General features: G+C 36.5%; 1 protein-coding gene across 5 annotated transcripts in view; it reads right to left on the reverse strand.

The window, feature by feature from the left end:
* LOC123549404 (uncharacterized) overlaps positions 1-18223 on the reverse strand; it is a 212635-nt gene extending 194412 nt beyond the window's left edge. For all 5 annotated transcript variants that reach the window (XM_053545411.1, XM_053545410.1, XM_053545408.1 and 2 more), the window contains exons 1-2: positions 18068-18223; positions 1897-2069 (exon numbers count right to left, since the gene is read on the reverse strand). In XM_053545411.1, the coding sequence (XP_053401386.1) occupies positions 1897-2069; positions 18068-18112 (218 nt within the window). In that variant the 5' untranslated portion in view covers positions 18113-18223. The remainder of the gene's footprint in view (positions 1-1896; positions 2070-18067) is intronic.
* Positions 18224-26538: the final 8315 nt, after the last annotated feature.

Below are 26538 nucleotides of genomic sequence, written 5' to 3' on the forward strand. Positions count from 1 at the left end.
TTATATACCTATATAAATTTTATCAAAAGTGGAGGTTATATCTTACAAGTAAATATGAGCAGACAGAAAAAAAATCAAATTGTACTTTGTTTTGTATGTTGCCGGACTACTATCATTTAATTTGCATGACCTGACACATATCTATAAATAGTGCACATAAAAACTTCACTTATATTTTAACATCGACAGACATTGAAGACATCGTCCGATATCAAAACAACAGAATCCCAGATCGAGCTACTGTTTTGAAAACCGTATCATATTTCCAAATATAAGGTCCATAATATCAGTATACAGAAATTAATGTTGTGGTGAAATTGAAATAAGATGCTTTACAATTGCAGACAAAACAATTGTCACTTTATATATGCCCCATAAGTATCAGATAATTGCCATGTTTTAAGAAATATGATATGTGTGCACATTGTTAACACGCAGTAATATAACATACTCTTACAAACCTTAGATAGGTAGTCTACAAAAAGAGACAGGTATTCTTCGTTAACTTTAGTAACACCAGGGGAAGAATACCTCAGTATCAAAATGGCTGCCAAATTAAATATGGCCGTCGATAACGTATTACGTTAGGAGGTATAGAATGTCTACGCTACTATTTTCTAGGTCATAAAATTATCAATGTATAACATGTTTTTATCAGCATTACCATCCTTTTACTTTTTGCTTGACTACCCTTTTGCAGAAGGTCTCTCTTTAGGGAATCAAATATACCACAAAATATGGGGTTATGATGCAATGAAACCATGGTCCCATGACTGAAACACTTGATGAAAACAAAAACATTGCATAGGTAGACATCAGGAAATAACTACTTGCACTTTCGTTTTACCCATCTGCATTGACACAAGCTTAGAAGCATAACTGGGCTGCACCATGAGAAAACCAAAATAGTGCGTTTGCGACCAGCATGGATCCAGACCAGCCTGCGAATCCGCGCACTCTGGTCAGGATCCATGTTGTTCGCTTTCATATTGCAGCTAGGGAAACGGTTAGCGAACACCATGAATCCTGATCAGACTGTGCGGATGCGCAACCTAATCTTGATCCATGCTGGTCGCAATCGCAATATTTTGGTTTTCTCATGGCGCGGCTCAATAATAATGTAGCTTACGATCATCCGAAGACATGTCTTTTAACAATCAAGCAACAATAAGGCTTATATATGGCATCAAAAAGGCGTTGTCTAGGCAAGTTGATCACGTAGGCACATACGGCTAATAACTACCGTCTTACCATTAAGTCTGATCCCTACAAAATTAAATGTAAGTCTACGATGGTCTATTCACAAAAGGTTCAAATATAAATAGTCATAATCTTCCTTCATATCCTGAAACAGTGGGTGAGAAATGGTTTATGACATAGAAGCGAGTACCTATGCTTTTTCTGCTCTTGTTGTCTTAAAAACTAACGTTCTTCGAGCTCACAGAGTATGAAGAAATTATTAATTGTAGAAAAAAAAGATCGTACATCTTTAAGGTAACTTAGGAAATGACAAGATATTATTCTTGTGAGTTTTTTTATCTTTTATTTGTCTTTTCTTTTACTTTTTTTTTCATTTTAAGGTGCATTTGTGGCCGAGTGGTTAAGGTCACTGGCTGCTAACCACTTTCCCCTCATCGACATGGGTTCGAGTCTCACTCATGGCGTTGAATTCTTCATGTGAGGAAGCCATCCAGCGGCTTACGGAAGGTTGGTGGTTCTACCCAGGTGCCCGCTAGTGATAGAATAATGCACCGAGGGGCACCTGGTTGTGGTGTGTGGGGGGTGGGGGGGGGGGGGGGGGGGGTCTTCCTCAACCGTCAAAGCTGGAAAGTCGCCATATGACCAATAATTGTGTCAGTGCGACTTTAAACCTAACAAATAAATTGTCTTTTTTACCTAAATTCACCAAATACGCCATCTTTGATATAAGGAGCTCTGTAAGTAGATGGATATCTGATTCCAGCACCTTGCCAGAAGACGTCACGGACATAGGATCCGTTGTCATAGTAACCACCTTGGTATGGATCTCTTCCATAGTAACCTCTTTGGTATGGATCGTGGTCCCCGAACTACAATTACCAAACATATATAGATTGAATAACGCAGGCAGAAACTGTTTTGTATGTAAGCATATATCTGCATACGATAACTATACAACTTTTATGAAATTATCTAAATTTTCGGGAAAAATAAAAGTAGAATAGTCTTTTCTTTATTTACTGAGATTGTAGCGACAATGTATTCTAGTCATCATGTCAAAATAGAGTCTACTACTGCTGACGACTTTTCGCGAAATCTTTTAGTTTTCGCGAAAATAATACAAAAAGAATTCACGAAAATATCATGAAAACAGCCAGAAAAAGGAGAAAAAAGGAGAGATTTGCAAGAGACTTGTTATTGTATGACGTACGTCTTGGCAATATAGTGAATCTACTAAATTTTCTCGATTATTGTATTAATTTCAAATAAACTATTTCGGTCTCCGTAATACTTCATTTTGCTCACGAAAAGGCCCAAGTGACCTCTTTCTAGTGCAGACATATGTCAATATCAAACGCAGCGGTACTATAATTACATGATATTTACATCCATTCGATCTTTTAAACCAATTGAACTAAAACATCAGGTGTCATTTTAGACACGAATGTAAATCAGCATATTTCTATACGCCGTGGCAGTGAGACAAGTCATTAAAATGTATCAACTATACTTTACTAACGTCATTCTTGCCTCTTACAATATAGAGCCCGCCATGAGAAACCAACATAGTGGGTTTGCACAGGCATGATCAACCAGCCTGCGCTTCGCGCAGTCTGGTGGTCAGAGTCATGCTGTTTGTGTCAAAGTATACAATTGAGAAAGTTAGCGAAAAGCATGATCTGACCAATGCCGGATGCGCAGAGGTCTGGATCCATGATGTCAAACCCATATTTGGTTTTCTCATGCGTGCTCATATAAGAAATTAAAATAAAACATGTAACAACAAACATTATTTCACGAGGTTTTAAAACGAATCGTGGAAATACAGCATTTTGAAGAGAAGCGAATGAAAAATTGTAATATTTAGATTTGGACGTTTCTATAGTTACCGAAGAATTTAGAGCGGAAACTTAAGATCGTGAAGAAGACCTACTTAAAATACTTGATTTGTTCGATTTTTCCCATTAGAATTCTTTAACTTTACCCGATAAATCAAAAATAGACTGTTCATATCAATTCGGCTATACCATTATTATTCGAAGTGTTCACTGAAAATTTACTTACCGAATAGCGAACAATGACTTTATGACATTATAATTATATCAAGAAGAATATAAGTACGATGCTATAGTTGCACGAAAATTATATCCTATCAGATTTCTGATCATGACTATTGTTCATAAAACTTAGAGCAATTTAACTCTTTCGATACCCCTCTTTTCTCTTTTGAATATACCTTAAGTAAACAGGAAAAATTAAACTAAAAAAAATGTACTTAATGTTGATTAAATGTGATTGACACTTTAAACCAATTCAACTAAAAGATCAGGTGTCATTTTAGACACGAATGTAAATCTAGACACTATTTTCTATACAGCCGTGGCGCAGGTGAGACGAAGTCATTAAAAATCGTATCAACTATACTGATGGTACCGTCATCTCTTGCCTCTTACTAAATATAATATGAGCCGCGCCATGAGAAAACCAACATAGTGGGTTTGCGACCAGCATGGATCCAGATCAGCCTGCGCATCCGCGCAGTCTGGTGGTCAGGATCCATGCTGTTTGCTGTCAAAGTCTAATACAATTGAGAAACTGTTAGCGAACAGCATGGATCCTGACCAGACTGCGCGGATGCGCAGGCAGGTCTGGATCCATGCTGGTCGCAAACCCACTATTTTGGTTTTCTCATGGCGTGGCTCATATAAGAAATTAAAATAAAACATCGTAAACAAACAAAACATTATTTTCAGCGAGGTTATAAAACGAATCGTTGATGATGAATAACAGCATATTTTGAAGATGAAGCGAAAAGAATAAATTGTAATATTTAGATTTAGAACAGTTTCTATAGTTACCGAAAGAATTCAGAAGCCGGACAACTTAAGATCGTGAAGAAGACCTACTGTAAAATAGCTTGATATTGTAGCCGGATGTTCCTCATTAGAATTCTTTAACCTTTACCCCGATAAATAAAAAAATAGACTGGTTCATCATTCAATTTCGGCTATACCATTTATTATTCGAAGGGTGTTCACTGAAAATTTACTTACCGAATAGCGAACAATGACTTTAATGACATTATGAAATTATATCAAGAAGAATATAAGTACGATCGCGTCATACGGTTGCACGAAAATGTATACTTTGCCCGCTAGTCAGATTTCTGATCATGATATTTGTTTCATAAAACTTAGAAGCAATTTTAACTCTTTGCGATAACCCCTCCTTTTCTCTTTTGTAATATACCCCTTAAGTAAACAGGCAAAAATTTAAACTAAAACACGAATTGTACGTTCTTTAGTATTAAGTACCTTAAGTATCACGATATGATATTTAACAAAACGTTCAAACCACAAAAGATGCTGTAACTTGAGATGCGGATATACTTCAAGATGTTGAAATATTTTGTATTTTGAAGAAATGTTATTTGTTCTAGCCTCCTTCACATGCATTTATAAAATGTAAAACATATGAAAACAATACAAGCTGCATATGACCATTCATTTTGAACTTAGCAGACTGTTTACCGCCAAATTAAAGCTTATATTAAGCTTCTGTCAAAAATTGTGGGAATTAGATAACAGCCTATACAATTTTAGCGTACACCTGTCGGCCAATCAACTACTATAAATTCAATACTAGCCTGGCTCCCTGGCTGCATGGTTATTTTTTTATATAAATACAGGAAACATTTTATTAGAAAATTTTAAGCCTCTAAAATAGCACAATTTTATCTGATGGCTGAACCATACAGTCCCTATGTTTGGAGCCAGTGGCAATAAAAATGCTAATGTAGAAACAACCTGCTGGAGTTCCCTCTTCCCTCTTAATGAAGAAAACTGATATTTGCAAGTAAGAACAAACACGGGACGGGAGCCAGTCTAATTCAATAAGTCTTTTTCCTTTTTTTCGAAAGGTATGGCATACAGTCTTTCATTTTCTTCATTGACGTTCCCGTTATGTGTTTAATTGGTTGTTTAACTTTGATAAAAATTTTGTTGATTTAACAATGGTTTGTATCCTTCAATTATATTTTGAAGGTGAACAGCTTATAAAGGCCGCTAAAAGAAATCAAATATCTTATCCCTGAAGGTTTACAGCTAGAGATATCCCGTTATACCAACCCGTTTATATTTGTGTTCAGTAAAGTATAACCTGATTGAAAAAAAGTGCAACAGACGTTTTGATATCTGTCTTTGCATCTATATATGCTATCACAACTTTGTGCTCTTAATCTGCAGTGAAAATTATAGTGACAGTTTTGTGTGCTTTAATGTACAGGGACAATTTTGTGTCATTATATGTACATTGACAATTTTAATATCAATTATGTGTCCTGAATGTGCAGTGACAATTTTAGTGACAATTTTGTGTCCTTAAATGCACGGAAACATTTTTGAGTAACAAATTTGGGTCCTCAGTGTTCAGTGAAAATTTTAGTGACAATGTTGTGCCCTTAAATGTGCAGAGACAATTATTTGTCCTTAATGTACTTTGACAATATCTGTATCAATTTTGTTTCTTTAATGCGCAATGTGTGTAGTGACAATTTTAGTGACAGTTTTTCGCCGTTAATATGCAGTGGCAATTTTAGAGATAATTTTGTGCCGTAAATATGCAGTGGCAATTTTAGAGATAATTTTGTGCCGTTAATATACAGTAATAATTTTGTGTTCTTAAATGTGCAGAAAGAATTTTGTGCCTTATACGTGCAGTGACATCTTTAGTAACAATTTTGTGTACTTAATGTACAGTAAAAATTTATTGACAATTAAGTGTTCTTAAATGTGTAGTGAAAATTTTGTGACTTCACATGTGTAGTGATAAATTTATTTTCTTATTTGGGCAGTAAAAATGCTTGGCTCTTATGTGTGCAGTGACAATTTTAATGCCCCTATAATATTGGCTTTGACAAATGTATGGCCCTATATGGGCAGTGACAAATTCATGTCCTCAGACACTCATAGACATTTATAATCGGTCACCTATAATTTTCAAATATTTCTTTAAGAAAACCCTGAAAATAAAACAATACTGTATACAATCAATTTATTAAATATCTGAATAACAATATGGGCGGTTTCATTTCATTAGAACATTTGAGATTTGGTAACAACAATAGTTTGAATAGTTTGAACACCCACACTTTCCAAAGTCTCTCTCTATGAGTGTATGTGTACAGTGGCAATGTTGTGCCTTTATACGTGCAATGACAATTTGGGCCCTCATATGTGCAGTAAAAGTTTAATGCCCTTATACAGACAGGGGCAGATGCCTTTGGTGTTCTGAGACAATTTCGAGCCCTTATACAAGTAGAGACAAATTTATGCCCTTGTATATGTGCAGTGAGAAATTTATGCTCTTATGTGTACAGTAACAATGTAGTGCCCTTATATGGACAGTGACAATTTTATGCCCGTATATGGAAGTGATAATTTTATGCCCTTATGCTGGCAGTGACAAATTTATGCTCTCATTTTGGCAGCGACAATCTTTGCCTTTATATGTGCAGTGACTTAGTGCTGAATAATCTTAGCCATACACAAATAAATATAAAATTGAAACAAGTAATTGTTTCAAATATCTATGAAACGGTCTCGTCAAGTAGGTAATAGTTTTCAAAATATATACACGTTGTATTTAGCTGTATGCATATATGTCATGTGTCATGTTCACGTGTCTTTGTGCTGTTGACTTTGTGAGGTGAGACTAGTTTAGCCTAACCTGACGTGTCATGTTTACGTGTCTTTGTGCTATTGACTTTGTGAGGTGAGACTACTTTAGTCTAAGCTGACGTGTCATGTTCACGTGTCTTTATGCTATTGACTTAGTAGGCGAAAAACTAGTTCAGTCTAACATGGTGTTCACGTGTCTTTAAGCTATTGACTTAGTAGGCGTAAAACTAGTTTAGTCTAAGCTGACGTGTCGTGTTCACGTGTCTTTGTGCTATTCACTTAGTAGGCGTAAAGCTAGTTTAGTCTAAGCTTACGTGTCGTGTTCACGTGTCTTTGTGCTATTGACTTTGTGAGGTGAGACTACTTTAGTCTAAGCTGAAGTAACATGTTCATGTGTCTTTGTGCTATTGACTTAGTAGGCGAAAAACTAGTTTAGTCTAACCTGGTGTTTACGTGTCTTTGTGCTATTGAGTTTCTGAGGTGAGACTACTTTAGTCTAAGCTGAAGTAACATATTCACGTGTCTTTGTGCTATTGACTTAGTAGGCGAAAAACTAGTTTAGTCTAACCTGGTGTTCACGTGTCTTTATGCTATTGACTTAGTAGGCGTAAAACTAGTTTAGTCTAAGCTGACGTATCGTGTTCACGTGTCTGTGTGCTATTCACTTAGTAGGCGTAAAGCATGTTTAGTCTAAGCTGACGCGTCATGTTTACGTGTCTTTGTGCTATTGACTGTGTGAGGTGAGACTACTTTAGTCTAAGCTGAAGTGTCATGTTCACGTGTCTCTGTGCTATTGACTTAGTAGGCGAAGAACTAGTTTAGTCTAATCTGGTGTTCACGTGTCTTTATGCTATTGACTTAGTAGAGCGTAAAACTAGTTTAGTCTAAGCTGACGTGTCGTGTTCACGTGTCTTTGTGCTATTCACATAGTAGGTGTAAAGCTAGTTTAGTCTAAGCTGACGTGTCGTGTTCACGTGTCTTTGTGCTATTGACTTAGTAGGCGTAAAACTAGTTAAGTCTAAGCTGATGTGTCGTGTTCACGTGTCTTTGTGCTATTGACTTAGTAGGTGTAAAACTAGTTTAGTCAAACCTGACGTGTCGTGTTCACGTGTCTTTGTGCTATTGACTTAGTAGGCGTAAAACTAGTTTAGTCTAAGCTGACGTGTCGTGTTCACGTGTCTTTGTGCTATTGACTTAGTAGGCGTAAAACTAGTTTAGTCTAACCTGACGTGTCGTGTTCACGTGTCTTTGTGCTATTGACTTTGTGAGGTGAGACTAGTTTAGTCTAAGCTGACGTGTCATGTCCACGTGTCTTTGTGCTATCGATTTAGTAGGCGTAAAACTATTTCAGTCTAAGCTGACGTGTCGTGTTCACGTGTCTTTGTGCTATTGACTTAGTAGGCGTAAAACTAGTTTAGTCTAAGCTGACGTGTCGTGTTCACGTGTCTTTGTGCTATTGACTTTGTGAGGTGAGACTAGTTTTGTCTAAGCTGACGTGTCATGTTTACATGCCTTTGTGCTATTGACTTAGTAGGCGAAAAACTAGTTTAGTCTAACATGGTGTTCACGTGTCTTTATGCTATTGACTTAGTAGGCGTAAAACTAGTTTAGTCTAAGCTGACGTGTCGTGTTCACGTGTCTTTGTGCTATTCACTTAGTAGGCTTAAAGCTAGTTTAGTCTAAGCTGACGTGTCGTGTTCACGTGTCTTTGTGCTATTGACTTTGTGAGGTGAGACTACTTTAGTCTAAGCTGAAGTAACATGTTCATGTGTCTTTGTGCTATTGACTTAGTAGGCGAAAAACTAGTTTAGTCTAACCTGGTGTTTACGTGTCTTTGTGCTATTGACTGAGTGAGGTGAGACTACTTTAGTCTAAGCTGAAGTAACATATGCACGTGCCTTTGTGCTATTGACTTAGTAGGCGAAAAACTAGTTTAGTCTAACCTGGTGTTCACGTGTCTTTATGCTATTGACTTAGTAGGCGTAAAACTAGTTTAGTCTAAGCTGACGTATCGTGTTCACGTGTCTGTGTGCTATTCACTTAGTAGGCGTAAAGCTAGATTAGTCTTAGCTGACGCGTCATGTTTACGTGTCTTTGTGCTATTGACTGTGTGAGGTGAGACTACTTTAGTCTAAGCTGAAGTGTCATGTTCACGTGTCTTTGTGCTATTGACTTAGTAGGCGAAAAACTAGTTTAGTCTAACCTGGTGTTCACGTGTCTTTATGCTATTGACTTAGTAGGCGTAAAACAAGTTTAGTCTAAGCTGACGTATCGTGTTCACGTGTCTGTGTGCTATTCACTTATTAGGCGTAAAGCTAATTTAGTCTAAGCTGATGCGTCATGTTTACGTGTCTTTGTGCTATTGACTGTGTGAGGTGAGACTACTTTAGTCTAAGCTGAAGTGTCATGTTCACGTGTCTTTGTGTTATTGACTTAGTAGGCGAAGAACTAGTTTAGTCTAACCTGGTGTTCACGTGTCTTTATGCTATTGACTTAGTAGGGCGTAAAACAAGTTTAGTCTAAGCTGACGTGTCGTGTTCACGTGTCTTTGTGCTATTCACATAGTAGGCGTAAAGCTAGTTTAGTCTAAGCTGACGTGTCGTGTTCACGTGTCTTTGTGCTATTGACTTAGTAGGCGTAAAACTAGTTTAGTCTAAGCTGATGTGTCATGTTCACATGTCTTTGTGCTATTGACTTTGTGAGGTGAGACTAGTTTAGTCTAAGCTGACGTGTCATGTCCACGTGTCTTTGTGCTATCGACTTAGTAGGCGTAAAACTATTTCAGTCTAAGCTGACGTGTCGTGTTCACGTGTCTTTGTGCTATTGACTTAGTAGGCGTAAATCTAGTTTAGTCTAACCTGACGTGTCATGTTCACGTGTCTTTGTGCTATTGACTTAGTAGGCGTAAAACTAGTTTAGTCTAAGCTGACGTGTCGTGTTCACGTGTCTTTGTGCTATTGACTTTGTGAGGTGAGACTAGTTTTGTCTAAGCTGACGTGTCATGTTCACATGCCTTTGTGCTATTGACTTAGTAGGTGTAAAACTAGTTTTGTCTAAGCTGACGTGTCGTGTTCACGTGTCTTTGTGCTATTGACTTTGTGAGGTGAGACTAGTTTTGTCTAAGCTGACGTGTCATGTTCACATGCCTTTGTGCTATTGACTTAGTAGGTGTAAAACTAGTTTAGTCTAAGCTGAAGTGTCGTTTTCACGTGTCTTTGTGGTATTGACTTAGTAGGTTAAAACTAGTTTAGTCTTACCTGACCTGTCATGTTCATGTGTCTTTGTGCTATTGACTTAGTAGGCGTAAAACTAGTTTAGTCTAAGCTGACGTGTCGTGTTCACGTGTCTTTGAGCTATTGACTTAGTAAGCGTAAAACTAGTTTAGTCTAAGCTTACGTATCGTGTTCACGTGTCTTTGTGCTATTCACTTAGTAGGCGTAAAACTAGTTTAGTCTAAGCTGACGTGTCGTGTTCACGTGTCTTTGAGCTATTGACTTAGTAGGCGTAAAACTAGTTTAGTCTAAGCTGACGTGTCGTGTTCACGTGTCTTTGTGCTATTCACTTAGTAGGCGTAAAACTAGTTTAGTCTAAGCTGACGTGTCGTGTTCACGTGTCTTTGTGCTATTGACTTAGTAGGCGTAAAACTAGTTTAGGCTAAGCTGACGTGTCATGTTCACGTGTCTTTGTGCTACTGACTTTGTGAGGTGAAACTAGTTTAGTCTAAACTGACGTGTCGCGTTCACGTGCCTTTGTGCTATTGACTTAGTAGGCGTAAAACTAGTTTAGGCTAAGCTGACGTGTCATGTTCACGTGTCTTTGTGCTACTGACTTTGTGAGGTGAAACTAGTTTAGTCTAAACTGACGTGTCGCGTTCACGTGTATTTGTGCTATTGACTTTCTGGGGTGAAACAAGTTTAGTCTGAGCTGACGTGTCATGTTCACGTGTCTTTGTGCTATTGACATGCTGGGGGGAGACTAGTTTAATCTAACCTGACTTGTCATGTTCGCGTGTCTTTGTGCTATTGACTTGGTGGTGTGAGACTAGTTTAGTCTCAGCTGACGTGTCATGTTCACGTGTCTTTGTGCTATTGACTTGGTGGGGTGAGACTAGTTTAGTCTAAGCTGACGTGACATGTTCACGTGTCTTTGTTCTATCGACTTGTTTGGGTAAAACTAGTTTAGTCTAAGCTGACGTGTCATATCCACTTGTCTTTGTACGACTGACTTGGTGGGCGTGAAATTAGTTAGGTATAAGCTGGCGTGTCATGTTCACGTGTCTTTGTGCTATTGACTTGGTGGGGTGAAACTAGTTTAGTCTAAGCTGACGTGTCATGTTCACGTGTTTTTGTGCTATTGACTTGGTTGGGTAGAACTAGTTTAGTCTAAGATGACGTGTCATACCCACGTGTCTTTGTACGACTGACTTGGTGGGCGCGAAATTAGTTCGGTATAAGCTGATGTGTCATGTTCACGTGTCTTTGTGCTGTTGACTTGTTTGGGGTCAGACTAGTTTAGTCTAAGTTGATGTGTCTTTCGGAGCTTCTCTTTAACGTGTCGGCATCACGTGACGAAGAAATGTGTTATTGTGTACATAGTACAATCTCAATAAATCACTCAGCGAATGGTTGGTATTATTTAAAAGATCCTTTGAATATCCAGGCTTACTTTATCTATAAAAATTCAAAGGGACTATCCATCGGATTTCAGGCGAAAAATAATTTCTCTCAAAAACCCATAAAAAGTGAGTATTCTGAAAGTGACTAGTACAACGAATGTAGTACAAACTTATTGACATAAGATTTTTGCAAGATATCCTTATATATAACAAACAATACTGTGCAGAAGGTGGTAAACTGTTGCAACGCTTTACAAATAATGCAGAGAATTTACATTCTTCTTGCATTTTACCAATATCTAATTTTCTATTTTCACCCTCTTTATGATTTTCAGTGTCATATACATTCCATGTCAAACTTGGTGGAAATGATCATGTTGAAAATTTTCACCCGAATATTTTCTTAAAATAAAGACCAAAAATTACTCCAGATACCACAATTTCATACCTATATTATAAATATTTCCAGGTGGCCGCCTGACACTCCCTCTAATACGATCGGCGGACACCCTTTATACCTAACCCCTCTTGGTACTTCATGTATGTGACTCGCTGGTGACGCCTTTGTTCTAAATTGATGCCCCGCCCATCCTTCCCCATCAACTATTTTTGGATCCGGGCATGACCATAAACTGAGTGAATTATTCGATATTTTTACCATTGGAATTCAGATAACTTAAAAAAGGCATAACGTTTCGCTGGATGAGTGAAACATACTAACCTTTAGCCTACTGGCGGCCAGTGATTCTGCCTTTGCGACCAGTGCAGACCAAGATCAGCCTGCATGGACGATCATGGTCTGCACTGTTCACTATTCAGTCAGTAAATTTTAAGCAAGCACTCCTTCGAATGATAAATGGTATTGCCCGAATTGAATGATAGACCAGGCCATTATATTGAAGTTATAGACTCATTATGTCAATCGGTAATTTCCGTTTGTTTTCGTATCCTTTGTATGCGATTTCGTCATTTCCGGTTGTTATGAAAAGTAATTTTCTGAGCCGTAGGATGATGACATCGCATACGAAGGAGGGTTCGTAATTGCATGGAAATCGCTAATTGGATCCATTACCTTAATTAAAGAACGAGCAATTTCTCAAGTATCTGTACACCTATAAATCTGCGATCCTCAAAATACAAAAATCACTTCTATTTACTTTTTTATTCATTTCTTTATTTATTATCTACATTATTTATTTATTTGTGAGTTCTTTTGACCAAAAAATAATAAGTTTTTGATATTGTCCCTTCAAATTTTGATTTTCTGTTTGTTGATATTGACTCTATGTAAATATATCAAAATAGCGAGTGACCTCACACGTGTTTGCACTGAACAAAATTTCTTTACGCACTATATCACAACGCCCTGTATTCCATAATGTTAGTAAAGGTAATGTAACTCGAGACTCGAGTATTACAAATTTTGAATAGAACCGGTAGATTATGATTACCCTTGATTATACTGAGAGTTTATACATAATTACGTTCTTCCTATTCATTACGTATATAGGTCAACAATCATGCATTTCAAAAAGCATAAGATTTTTTGTCTGCTGTCTTGGAGCTTTTCGGCTAGTCAAAGCAAAAATCTGATAGGATTTCCCTCTTTAATATTTTTTTCTTCTAACATATTAACAAGTAAACAATTTCTTAACATTTAGATTCAACGACACAGAAATGATGGACTCCTATTTTCTAATCATGAGCATCTATGGTGGGTTGTTAATAAAAGTCTTGTACGGGTGTCAAAACAATATATCTTGTCGCGTTTTCTTGGAATTTCATTTCATCCGCCCAAACAAAATCTTGACAGGATTATAAGATTCTTTCACTGGTGGTAGGTGCAGATAGGAAAATCCGGCACGATGGTAAATGTTTTTGGCGGTAATGAGGCTGTGCCGAGTTACCGCTTAAACAGTTACCCGTTAGCCGGATATTTCCATCTGCACTTATCACCAGTGATTGAATCTTTTTTTTTTTTGCATGCCATGTCCAACAAATAATTGTAAAAATAAATTCAAACAAATGATTTTCTAAGAGCACTTAAATCGAAAGATATGTTATGTGGAACAAAGAGACACTATCAAAATATTTGTTTTATTTCCCATACGTAAAACATAATTATTACTACACAAATGTACAATATAGATTTTGTTCGTTATACGTTATTTCATGCACGACGAGAGTCATTTTACATCCTGGTGTGTAAGATGAAGTTTTCCAGAAGCGGGGAAATCAACAGAAATCACAGTCGGGTGTGCAAAAAATACGTTTGATATTATTCGACGGCGTGTCATTGCATAAAATTACCACTAATTAATGAATTAATTTCTTGCATGCCATATTCAAAAAACAATAGTGAAAATAAATACAAACAAATAACATTCTTAAAGCACATTTCTCTTACATCAGCATAATTATAAACAAAGCGAGGAAATTATACGTTACGTAATGTCGTTACGAAGACGAAAACATCGCAAAAGTTCCTGTTTTGTTTTATTGTCTACAGTGAAACTTTATTTTTTCTCCCGTAAAATGACATGTTTTGAATACACAAATATGTTATAAGAAACAAAGGGAAGCTATCAAGGTATTTGATTTTTATTCCATATTACGTTATTAGACATAATTATTACTACAAAAACTACTATACGGATGTAGTTTGTTATACATCATTACAGCACGAGAGTCATCTCGTACTCCGTAGTGTAAGATGGATAGTTAACAGAGAGATTCTCGCGCTAAAACACCATTTCTCACGTGCAAATCGAAATCGTTCATCGGCCCAAAACGGATAATTTAAAAAAAAAATGACGTCAACTTGATACATCTACACAGACATTTCCGCGTAATAAATTCATTTATTGGTTTTTACGCATTTTATGAGTCCCTCGTCATAGTCCATCGGGGTACGTATCCTCGCCCTACCGGGTTCGGGCTTCAGTCCCGTGGGATCCTGCAGATTTTATCACACTTAAAACATGAATTGTCTTTACATTTATATTTGGAGCGTGAACTCAAAAAATTCAACTGATGAAGACCAGTATTCACATTTTTCTGCTCTAAAAAATTCATGTCAGACATATAACTATATGCGAAGTCGCGAAAACTTGTAACAAATTGACAATGCGGAAACCAGTCAATGAACTCTAATTATCTTGCTGTGTCAATAGAAGAAAATCTGTGAAATTGAAAAAGGAATGTGGAACAGGATTTTAGTACCAGTTCTCAGGTGATATCCTAACCCACCACACGTATTATAATAAAGTATCTCTATTAAAGCAGTCATTATCAAGTTTGACATCGTCCTCTGGCTCGGTAAGGAATATTGGTTTGAATGTAACTGTATGCGGTAACGAACGAACTACCGAAATAACTTTCCGCGCCTACACCAGATGATATATGAGCCGCGCCATGAGAAAACCAACATAGTGGCTTTGCGACCAGCATGGATCCAGACAAGCCTGCGCACCCGCGCACTCTGGTCAGGATCCATGCTGTTCGCTTTCAAAGCCTATTGCATTTAGAGCAACCGTTAGCGAACAGCATAGATCCTGACCAGACTGCGCGGATGCGCAGGCTGGTCTGGATCCATGCTGGTCGCAAAGCCACTATGTTGGGTTTTTCATGGCGCGGCTCATATTCTTTTGCTTCAAGCCGACGTATTCAACAAAGAAGAATAGAAATATTATAAAATAACATGAAATGAAATGAGTGTCTGATGTGTATTACTTTTCTTGCAATGGGTATGAATTTAAAGTGAGTTCTTTCTTTCCGGCGATGGAGGAAAGACCGAGAAATACCGCCCGCAGTGTATTTCGGAGCTTTGGAAACTTGAATAGTGTCAGTTGTCTGTAGCGTTGCTCACACGGAGACGAAATAAGAGACATCAAAACATGATTACAGAAAATTACATTTCAGACTGTCAGTAAATGTAGATGATGTGAATAGGTGTAAGTAATATGAATCGCCACAATATGCCTCAGTATAAAGCAAATCAGTATTACCAATTCTAAATGATGTAAGTTTAGTTATGAACTGAGAGAAATAAAGGCAGTCGTATATTCTTCTTGCATAGTATAGAGCGAACGCGCGTGCAACGTTCACGTATGTTCAGGTATCTGTCAAATTGTCAGACAGAATGCTTTATATTTTTGAGAATGAACTTCATGTGCAAGGTCAGTCCTCAGATATAAACGAGTCTGTGTTAAAACTGATTTGCTTTATTATGAGATGTGTTATACCATATAAAAAGATAGTACAATCAAATTCATGTTAGTACAACTCACTGTTTAATACAACACTAATCTTAGCACAAATTAAATTGATTTACACATGCTAATTTTTAAACAGCCCTTTGTTGATACCTCTAAAGTTCTACAATAAAGCAAAAGAAATAATTCTAGGTTGCTTCTAATTTTTTTGTAAATAATTAAAGCACAGAAAACAAAACTATTTCCGGGACTACTGGCAGTACATAAAATAAATCATTCTTTATTAGTGTCCTACTTTAACGACCTAGTAATGACGGTGCATTTTTACTTAAAATGTCGATTTACATTGAATAACATATAATGCGTGGATCAAGTTACGTGTTTGTTTTCCATACCTGCCTATTTGAATATATGAGCCGTGCCATGAGAAAACCAACATAGTGGGTATGCGACCAGCAAGGATCCAGACCAGCCTGCGCATCCGCGCAGTCTGGTCAGGATCCATGCTGTTCGCTAACAGTTTCTCCAATTCCAATAGGTATTAAAAGCGAACAGCATGGATCCTGACCAGACTGCGCGGATGCGCAGGCTGGTCTGGATCCATGCTGGTCGCAAACCCACTATGTTGGTTTTCTCATGGCACGGCTCATATATCTATATTTTTTATTTCTATTGCGACGAGTGTCTTACTACAAAAGTAGATTTTAGTGTTCAAAGGTTCTTACTTGAATAGAAGTTGTTTGAATAAAACTTTTGTCTCAGCCTACTGACTGACCTTTTTAGTTTCAAACCATCTGTGATGTTCATAAACCAAAATTGAGCCGCGCCATGCGAAAACCAAGACAGTGCGTTTGCGACTAGCATGTATCCAGACCATACTACGCATCCGCGCAGTCTGGTCAGGATAGTATGGATCCTGACAAGACTGGTCCGGATCCATGCTGGTCGCAAATGCACTATGTTGGTTTTCTAATGACGCGGCTCAAATGATTGTTTCAAACTGAATGTGTGCAACATGTAGATCTCACCAAATGTTTCATCCTAAATATTGTTTGTGACTTTATCAGGGTGGCCTTCTCACTTGACATTGCTTATCGTGCACACGGAGAAAACGACCCGACTCATGTAAAATTTCTGCCTAAATTTTCGTTATTACAGTTTTCAAAAATTTCCCATTACTTTTTTCAAAGACTGCGTTAGCTAAAAATATACAAAAAAAAAGAAGTTGGGCGAAGAATTTGAATAAAGTACTGAGAACTGATGGCAGACATTATCATGATTATGCTGTCTTCGACGCAATTTTTCTTAGTAAAACCAGTCATGTATTAATGAATGTCTCCCGGATCGGGACATTTACGTCGTATGTTCAGTACCCTGTTGGCAACCTTGTATATTATCATTTTATATATTATTAATAATATATAAAATAATAATAAATATAGTAATATTATTTTCCTCAAGCTTCCTCAAGACCCCTAACTTGCAATTAGAGATGACTAATTTGGTAAATTATTAGAAATGTTAAAATATATAAAAAATATTATATGTTTAAAACACAGACTAATTGTGTGTCTTTTTGTACATATATATAGTTGTTGAGTTTGTACTGCACAATTATTTTGTCAAGATCTGACAAAATTTGTTTGTGTCAGAATTATTTAGATACGACAAACTTGACTTTGAATGTTTATTTTCAAATGGTTAAAAATTTTCTTTGAGTATAGAAAAAATTGTATTTTCGCCAAAGGGAAATGTGAAACTAATTAAATTTTATAAGCTGTGTCATGTCGACATATCAGCATTTAGAAAAAAACTGGAAAAATGTATATGCCTAATTTTCAAAGTTTTCTCTATGCTGTTTAATTTTTCCAATTTTTTTGTATATTCTTTACACTCTTTATGATTATGGAATGAAGTGTAGTCATGTAATTTTTATCTGGATACAAAATACTTCAAGTTGGTTCATTTGCGTGTAGGTATTTGAACCTAGAAATATGAAAAAGTAGTTCCCTCAAGGGATTTTACTACCAATTTGTTGACTTCGCTAAAACCTCTGTGAAATAATAGTGCAACCATTAATTTTATGTTATTTTGTTTTTAACAAAATTAATATGTTTGATTTTGTCAAGTGTCTGATGCAATAAACAAACAAACTGACGATGATTTTGTCGATACAACCCATATACATATGAACGTATTTAAACTTTAATTGTATGTAATTCTATTTATTTCAAAATAAATGAAGAAACCTTTAACATGAATGTAGGTAATGTAACCTAAATACGATAACAAAAAAGAATTTGTTTATAACGTAAATCAGAAAAAAAGAGAAGTTTAAAATTTATGTTAATTATATTTACCCCTTCGTGACGATCTTGTCTATAGTCTTTTCTTTTTCTATCCATTTATGTAAATTTTAATGCACTGCCATTTTGGGACACACAAACGATAATCTTTTAAAGTAACAAGTCTACTTAAACGCAGTGTGTAATGGTTGGCCAGGCGTAAAGATTTTTTTTTTTAAGATTTAAGTATGTGCATGCGTGTGCATTATAAAGAGCAAACCTACCCGTTTAGCTTTGAAATACTATCAGGTTATTTAACATTGTTCTGTATAATACGGAGATATATTTGGACGAGCACCCAGCTGAGAAAACCATATTGGACGAGCCGCTAGGCGAGTTCAGTATGGTTTTCTCAGCTGGGTACTCGTCCAAATACAGTACAATGTTAAATAACCTTTTTATTCTATATCTATTTTATCTTACTATAATAATAGTTTAAATTAAAAATGTTTCACTGAATATTGTATTCCTGCCTTTTCTAGTTTTCCCCAGCTTGGTATGAGTGCAAATATATATTAATATTATACAAAACAATGTTAGGCCTTAAATAACCTTTTTATTCTATATTTATTTCACTTGATACGTAATATACGTAATTCATTGAATGTTGTTTTTTCTGCGTATCATTATTAAAAAAAGTATATGGTGCGACTTCCCTACAACAGCCATTTGGCGATTTGGTTGGTAATAATACTTGGCTGAGATATTATGCCCAAAAACATTGTAAGCAAGTTTGGTGAAGATCGGATGAAAACTGTTCGACTTAAGAGAGCGGACAAGGCTAAATTCCCCGTTTTTCGAGTAATTCAAGGACTATAATCAAAGAGTGCCTAGTACAATTTGACTGGTTATCGAAATTGGCCGAGATGTTATGCCCACAAACATTGTCAGCAAGTTTGGGGAAGATCCGATAAAAAACTGAATTAGAGAGCAGACATGTTTTGGATGCTGACCGCCCGTCATCTGCCATTCATAATCTTCTCCTTTTTGTTTCTTAACCGTTAAATAAAAAATTGAGAAAGTCAGGGCTGATATCTTCCAATTTCTAGGTTTCACCCGGAACGGCTTCTTTTGGCGACTTTTCAAATATTCCAACATCTGATGATCTTTTTCACTGTATTTTTAAGTTTTTGATTATTAACGAACGTTTTAATATCTAAATCAGATAGCAGTGTTATCACTTGAATGGATTTTGTGTGTTGTAAACAAAATACTCAAATTAAATCCAGATTTCAAGACGCATAATCAAGCTCTATACATAGAGCGCCTACTTCACCCGATTTACATTCGGAACATTTTCACGCGTTTCGGGCCTTATCGTATGTTTAACATGGGACTGTTGAACCGTCCAAATACAGAAAATACAGGATTTTTTTGTACGCGCGTGCGTCCAAATACAGAAAATACAGGATTTTTGTACCCACGTGCATCCAAATACCGTAATATATTGTACGGTCACGTGTTACAAATGAACGTTCGCGATTGGATAGATAAAATAGATATAGAATAAATGAAGAATATCAGAGAGTTAAATGCCAAAAATGTGAAAGGACGGAACCCCCACGGGAATTATTCGTTTGATTGATTTATTCAAAAAGTCGGCTACCGAAGGTTGTCTGTCCTAATTATTGAACTTAATTTTAAACGGTCTTAAATAACAGATTCATTCGAAATGTAAGGAGGAAAGTTTAGAAACAAAAAAAAGTTATATTCATAGAAAAATGCTTTGCTTACTAGGCTAAATAATGAATGGAGAAATAATGGTTTTGTTTTTGGAACACTGCATTCCCTGTTCTGATATATATCCTTGTTTTTTTGTGTTTTTTTTTTGCTATCAGGCAGCCAGCCAAAGGGTCTGTATCAGATTTCATTAATTTTACATATATGTGAAAATTAGACCCATCGTGAAAATCACCACAAAAGCCGATAATAAGTTTGGCCAGGTAAATCAAACTCCAACGCAGTGATCTCCCTTGCCGCTTCGCTCAATGAGGGTAAATCTGCTGTCGAGACTGTTCGCTAGTTTTCGGCCTATCCCGTATTTTAGGTCGATGTCGAACAAGTAATCCCTTCTTCGCCAATGTACCGTTACATTAATACTTTTGATCATATGGATTTAAGGAATACTGTCAAATCCCATTTACAGTGATTGCAAAGATAAATTAGACTAGAAAATGCTTTTGTAAAAAAGCGCATGTCTCCCCCAATGCAAAGTCCTATAGGCAAGAAGTCAATAGGGGTCAGGAGCGAAAGTCAAAGAGACACTGATGGTTGGCTGCAATAGGGATCATTTACTTGGCATGTCCAGTCATCCCGCTAAATTTCAACACTCGTGGCCTAGTGGTTCTCAAGTCACTGTTCAGGCTCCTGTGACCTTGACCTTTGATCAAGTGACCTCAAAATAAATAGGGGTCATCTACTCTGCATGTCCAATCATCCTATTAAGTTTCAACATTGTAGGTCAAGTGGTTCTCAAGTTATTTCCAAAAAATTATTTTACATGAACAGGCCACTGTGACCTTGAACTTTAATAGACTGACCCCAAAATCAATAGGGGTCATCTACTCTGCATGTTCAATCATCCTATGAAGTTTCAACATTCTGGGTCAAGTGGTTCTGAAGTTATTGATCGGAACTGGTTATCAATGTTCAGGCCCCTGTGACCTTGACCTTTAACGGAGTGACCCCAAAAACAATAAGGGTCATTTACTCTGCATGAACAATCATTCTATGAAGTTTCAACATTCTGGGTAGAGAGGTTCTCAAGTTATTGATTGGAAATGGTTTTCCATGTTCAGGCCCCTGTGGCCTTGACCTTTAACAGAGTGACCCCAAAATCATTAGGATTCATTTACTCTGCATGACCAATCATCCTACGAAGTTTCATCATTCTGGGTCAAGTGGTTCTCAAGTTACTGACCGGAAATGGTTTTCAATGTTCGGGCCCCTGTGACCTTGACCTTTAATAGAGTGACCCCAAAATCGTTAGGGTTCATCTACTCTTTATGATCAATCATCCTATTAAGTTTCAACATTCTGGGTCAAGTGGTTCTCAAGTTACTGACCGGAAAATGGTTTTCAATGTTCAGGCCCCTGTGACCTTCACCTTTAATGGAGTGACCCCAAAATCGATAGGGGTCATCTACTTTGCATGTACAATCATCCTATGAAGTTTCAACACTCTGGGTCAAGTGATTCTCTAGTTATTGATCAGAAATGGTTTTCAATGTTCAGGCCCCTGTGACCTTGACCTTTGACGGAGTAACCCCAAAATCAATAGGGGTCATCTACTCTTCATGATCAATCATCCTGTGAAGTTTCAACATTCTGGCTCAAATGGTTCTCTAGTTATTGATCGGAAATGGTTTCAATGTTCAGGCCCCTGTGACCTTGACCTTTGACGGAGCAACCCCAAAATCAATAGGAATCATCTACTCTTCATGACCAATCATCCTGTGAAGTTTCAACATTCTGAGTCAAGTGGTTCTCTAGTTATTGATCGGAAATGGTTTTCAATGTTCAGACCCCTGTGACCTTGACCTTTGATGGAGCGACCCCAAAAACAATAGGGGTCGTCTACTTCAGCAGCCCTACAACCTTATGAAGTTTGAAGGTTCTAGGTCAAATGGTTCTCCAGTTATTGCTCGGAAATGAAGTGTGACGTACGGACGGACGGACATGGCAAAAACAATATGTCTCCTGGGGGAGACATAAAAATAAATTGGAACCTAAATGGTATTTGGTGGATTAATCAGAATACCTTTATAACGGTAGTCTCAACAGACACATTATTATAAGGCCGAATTATCACTTTGCAAAAATAATTTCTACTATAGATCAACTTTAGGTATCGAGGCATGTCTGCACTTTTATCTCATAACAATACTGCGGTAAACGCCGATGATAGCGGATAAGCTACGCCTCACTCATAGACGTTGAATTATATCTTACAATCAGATTGAAGCTCGCTTTATTGAATACTGCTTAAGCCGGTGCTAGGGGGCGTGGGCAGTGTCGCATTTTCCATTACTGCTCATGAACAGACTCAATCAAACCGAGTCTGCAATTTTCACTGTTTGCCTTATTTTCGGTGCTTCCGAGGGATCTACTTTTCAGATTTTATTTACTTCACAACAGCGGGTGTTAAGTGCTGTGTGGCGGCCGTAAAACGTCGCCCCGACTTCATCTCAGTGTTGTTATATTTTCTGGTCCTTCGGGATCATTGATTTCAACTCATTTAGATTTGAAGATTGAATACTGCTTAAGCCGGTGCTAGGGGGCGTGGGCAGTGTTGCATTTTCCATTACTGCTCGTGAACAGACTCAATCAAACCGAGTCTGCAATTTTCACTGTTTGCCTTGTTTTCGGTGCTTCCGAGGGATCTACTTTTCAGATTTTATTTACTTCACAACAGCGGGTGTTAAGTGCTGTGTGGCGGCCGTAAAACGTCGCCCCGACTTCATCTCAGTGTTGTTATATTTTCTGGTCCTTCGGGATCATTGATTTCAACTCATTTAGATTTGAAGATTGAATACTGCTCAAGTCGGTGCTAGGGGGCGTGGGCAGTGTTGCATTTTCCATTACTGCTCATGAACAGACTCAATCAAACCGAGTCTGCAATTTTCACTGTTTGCCTTGTTTTCGGTGCTTCCGAGGGATCTACTTTTCAGATTTTATTTATAGTACTTTGATGATCATGAATATGAAATAAATGTTTTAACTATTTTTTTGTGCAATCAACTGCACATTTATAATTATGTCGCGAGCGGTGTCCATCTAGCTTAGAATCTTATGCCAGCTCAAAGGTTGAAATTCAACATCATAACTTGTCGAATTTTGATCACAAGCTACGCCTGAAGATAGAAAAACGTCAAATTTCAAAATAACTTTTAATTTCGGGCCAGTTCAATGACAGAAATTCATAATATTAAAAAAAAAATCGATCTTGTATTGAATGAACAGTCTGTTCAAAGACTGATATTGATTTTTTTAAGTCAAATACCAAGCAAGCAATTAGTGTCGAGTCAGCTCGAAAATCGTATTTCAAATTTTGAAAAGTTGAATTTCAACATAATAAGGAACTTGACTGCGATCTGCTCAAGATCATAATTCAAATTACCAATTAATTGCGAGCGAGATCGACGTTTCGAAAATGTAGCACTGCATGTCGAACAAGTTCGAAAGCCAAAGTCAAATTTTCAATCTGAGTATCGAGCAGGTATTGAATTAAGAGCCAGTTTAAATATCGCAATTTATTCATTTTTTTAAAATGCCAAATGACTAGAAAATCATGCTTGATCAAAATATTTAATTTAGTTTATACTAATTTGTTTTAGCTCGATTGTGATGAAAGTTTCATGCTTATTGTAACCACATTTGAGTCCGCATCCTCGAAAAACCAGTACTAGTGTCAAATGAGAAGTCATGGTCGTGCCCAGAGGGGGGCTCGAACCCAAGACCCCTGGGTTGACCAACTGACACATTATCCACTAGACCACCACTCCCCTCAAAATATTTTAATTTCAATCATCCTACTGGCTCTAATTTCATTTCTGCCTCGAAATTCGATGATTTCTTTTGATTTTAATTTCGATTTCCGAGTTTTCAATATAACAGATATTCAACGTCATTATTTCGAAAATTTGAATTTCGATCTTCTACTTCTAACTTGCCCACAATATACCGCCTCAAATTTCAACGTTTTGACTCTTTGTTCTTCTTAAACGCTCGAAATTTAATTCAAAGCTCGAAACTAGTCCTTAAGATTTCCGTTTTCGGCAGACTCGATGTTCAATGCTGGCTCGAATAAAACTCTGAACATTTCAGTTTCGAGCTTCGAGCAAGATCCAAATTCTATGCAAACTCGAAATTCATCTTTTTGAAATTCTTAATTTTGATCCTCAATCTGTTTAAAATTGACTATTGGCTGTACACAAAATCATATTACGGAGTGTCCAATAATTTATAAATCCGTACATGTAAAACTGAAGTTTATAAGAAATAATAGCTAAATGAATATAGATTACTAAGTCGTTTGCAATGGTCTTCAAGGGCAAATAAGTATCTATTTATTCTTTGTAAAAACAGAAGAAATGTCAGCAAATTTTCCATATTTTACTATGTATCTAATTGCACGTAGACAGACATAAAGTATACGTAAAAAGACCATTTTCTTCTGAATTTATTTTAAACATAAAATATTCATAAGGAAGATAATGCATTTAATATTATCACATTGTTTGCAAAGCTAAAATACCTATAATACTTTTTCCAAAAATTCAAAGAAAGTAAAGGACTCCTTCTTTGCGCTATATAAAATATTTCCACTCGTGCGAAAAATCGATGGGTCTAATTTTCCCATATTTTTTAAAGACAGTCGGGGTTGTATTAAATGCTCTCTCAACTAGATTTTCTGAAATTCATTACGAAATGTAAAACAAGATCAGGATCAAGCAAAATAAGAGGTCACTGAAAAGCACCTTATTATTTTATTGCTTGGTTGTCTGAGAACTTTCTGAAAATGAAGGTTATGCGGGATAACCCAGCAATATTACAGGGTGCCGTGAATTTGGCTACTAATGAACAGAAGGTTTAGAAGTTCAAGCTGCTATCAATATAATTCTGATAGTCAACAACATGTTCCAATGAAAGTCAGACATGCCAGACCCAGAAAGCAATGTCATACAATGTTAAGGAGTCTAGAACATGACAGAAGCATAATCCATACATTACATTAGACTTACTTAGTAAAGCAACAATGAACTTACAAAGACATAATCAAAACAAGCCACAGACAAATAATGACTGGAAAGAGCGAACTGATTGTTGGCATTCTGGGGAATTTTGTCGGTCATTTTAGCCTGTGACATGAGTGTAGGACTACATCAAAATCTAGGACAATCAATTCTAGAACTTAAAGCTATGACATTCCTGTCATAAAGAAGCCTACGGTAGGATCATTTATCAATATTTTTATAGTGTAAGCTTGGAATCCAAACTCTTGTACCATTAAGATAGGGAGAAAAATAATGAGGACGTTAGTTGATTAAGGGACAGAAGTTTCACCTTTCAGTCGTACAACATTTAACCAATTAAGACCTACCTTATTCAAAAAACATAAAATTTCTTTGCAGTCTGTAAACGGAGATTCACTCAATGTTAAATGTTAAATTAAGCTTTCAAAATAGTTGGAACAAGAATGGAACCAAATAATTTGATGTAGTTCAAATATAAATTGGAAAGCGATTTTGGGACGAGACTAGGTACATGTAGCTCAAAACGGTGTACGTATATGTTTCGATATTGGTTGCATGAGGGTACTGGTTAGGTTAACTGCCCGCCGTTACATAACTGAAATATTGTTGAAAAATTGCGTTAAACCCCAAACAAACAAACAAACAAACAAAATAAAAACCAAATCAAACATATATCAATTAATTGAGTTAAACACAAATCATATCAATTGCTTTATATTTTATCTAACCTTTAGCCTGCTGGCGGCAAGTTATCCGGCCTTTTTGACCAATGCAGCCCAAGATCATTATATCATTATCTGCACTGCTCGCTTTTCAAACAGTAAATTTTAAGTGACAATAATGATATTACTCATATTGAACGATTGTCCAGTTTATTTAGAAATTTATCAGACTAAAGGTTAAAATACTGATCTGTAAACTAGGCACGAAATCTACTATTATCACCAGTTGTATGTTTCGTGTAAATTTTACCGTGATATGATGCCGCAATGTCAGCCGTCAAAAACGAAAACACTACATCTGGCTTATCTAGCTGTTGTATCCAGTTCAATTGTCTAGTTCAGTCTAAGATGCTATGTCTAGAGATAGACCCTAACATTTTCATTGATAGAAATACATTAAATAAAGTCTAGAAATTGATTTCCAAGTCCTTGTAATTAACAAAAATTATTTCACAAATGTGCAATGTATGATAGTTTTGCTAATATCAATAACAGAAATTTTAATATTTAATTCAAAGTTGTGATCCGCAAAGAATGTCAACTCTTGCCTTGGGCTAGTACTTTAAAGCAGAGATATTTATTAGTTTACTTCCCTTGCAATTACACAATAGAGTAGAAAACGAAAACAGTTTAAAACACAATAATATACATTTTTGCACAACAAAATCGTTTAGGATTTATTAATATGTGTTTGATTTAACCCTGAACAACCGGTTCCTATGATTTTGTCAACTTACTTATGGTAAAAAATAACTGTTAACAAGCCGATAATAAAATGAAATACCAGTAAGTATTTTAAAATGCAGATAATACAGTTTTGCTTGTATCGAAATGTCACAATAGAAGCACTTTTTAATACAGAACACCTAGGATTAGTAAAGGTGCAATTATATTGATCTCTTTTTCCTATGCCTACAGTATGTCATGTTAGTGTGTCTTTCTGCTATTGACCTTTTTTTTTTGTTTCGGGCCCTAAAAAGTAAGGTAACCCCATTTTATTCTCCCGTCA

This window comes from Mercenaria mercenaria, chromosome 6 (genome assembly GCF_021730395.1).
Source record: "Mercenaria mercenaria strain notata chromosome 6, MADL_Memer_1, whole genome shotgun sequence".
NCBI lineage: Eukaryota > Metazoa > Mollusca > Bivalvia > Venerida > Veneridae > Mercenaria > Mercenaria mercenaria.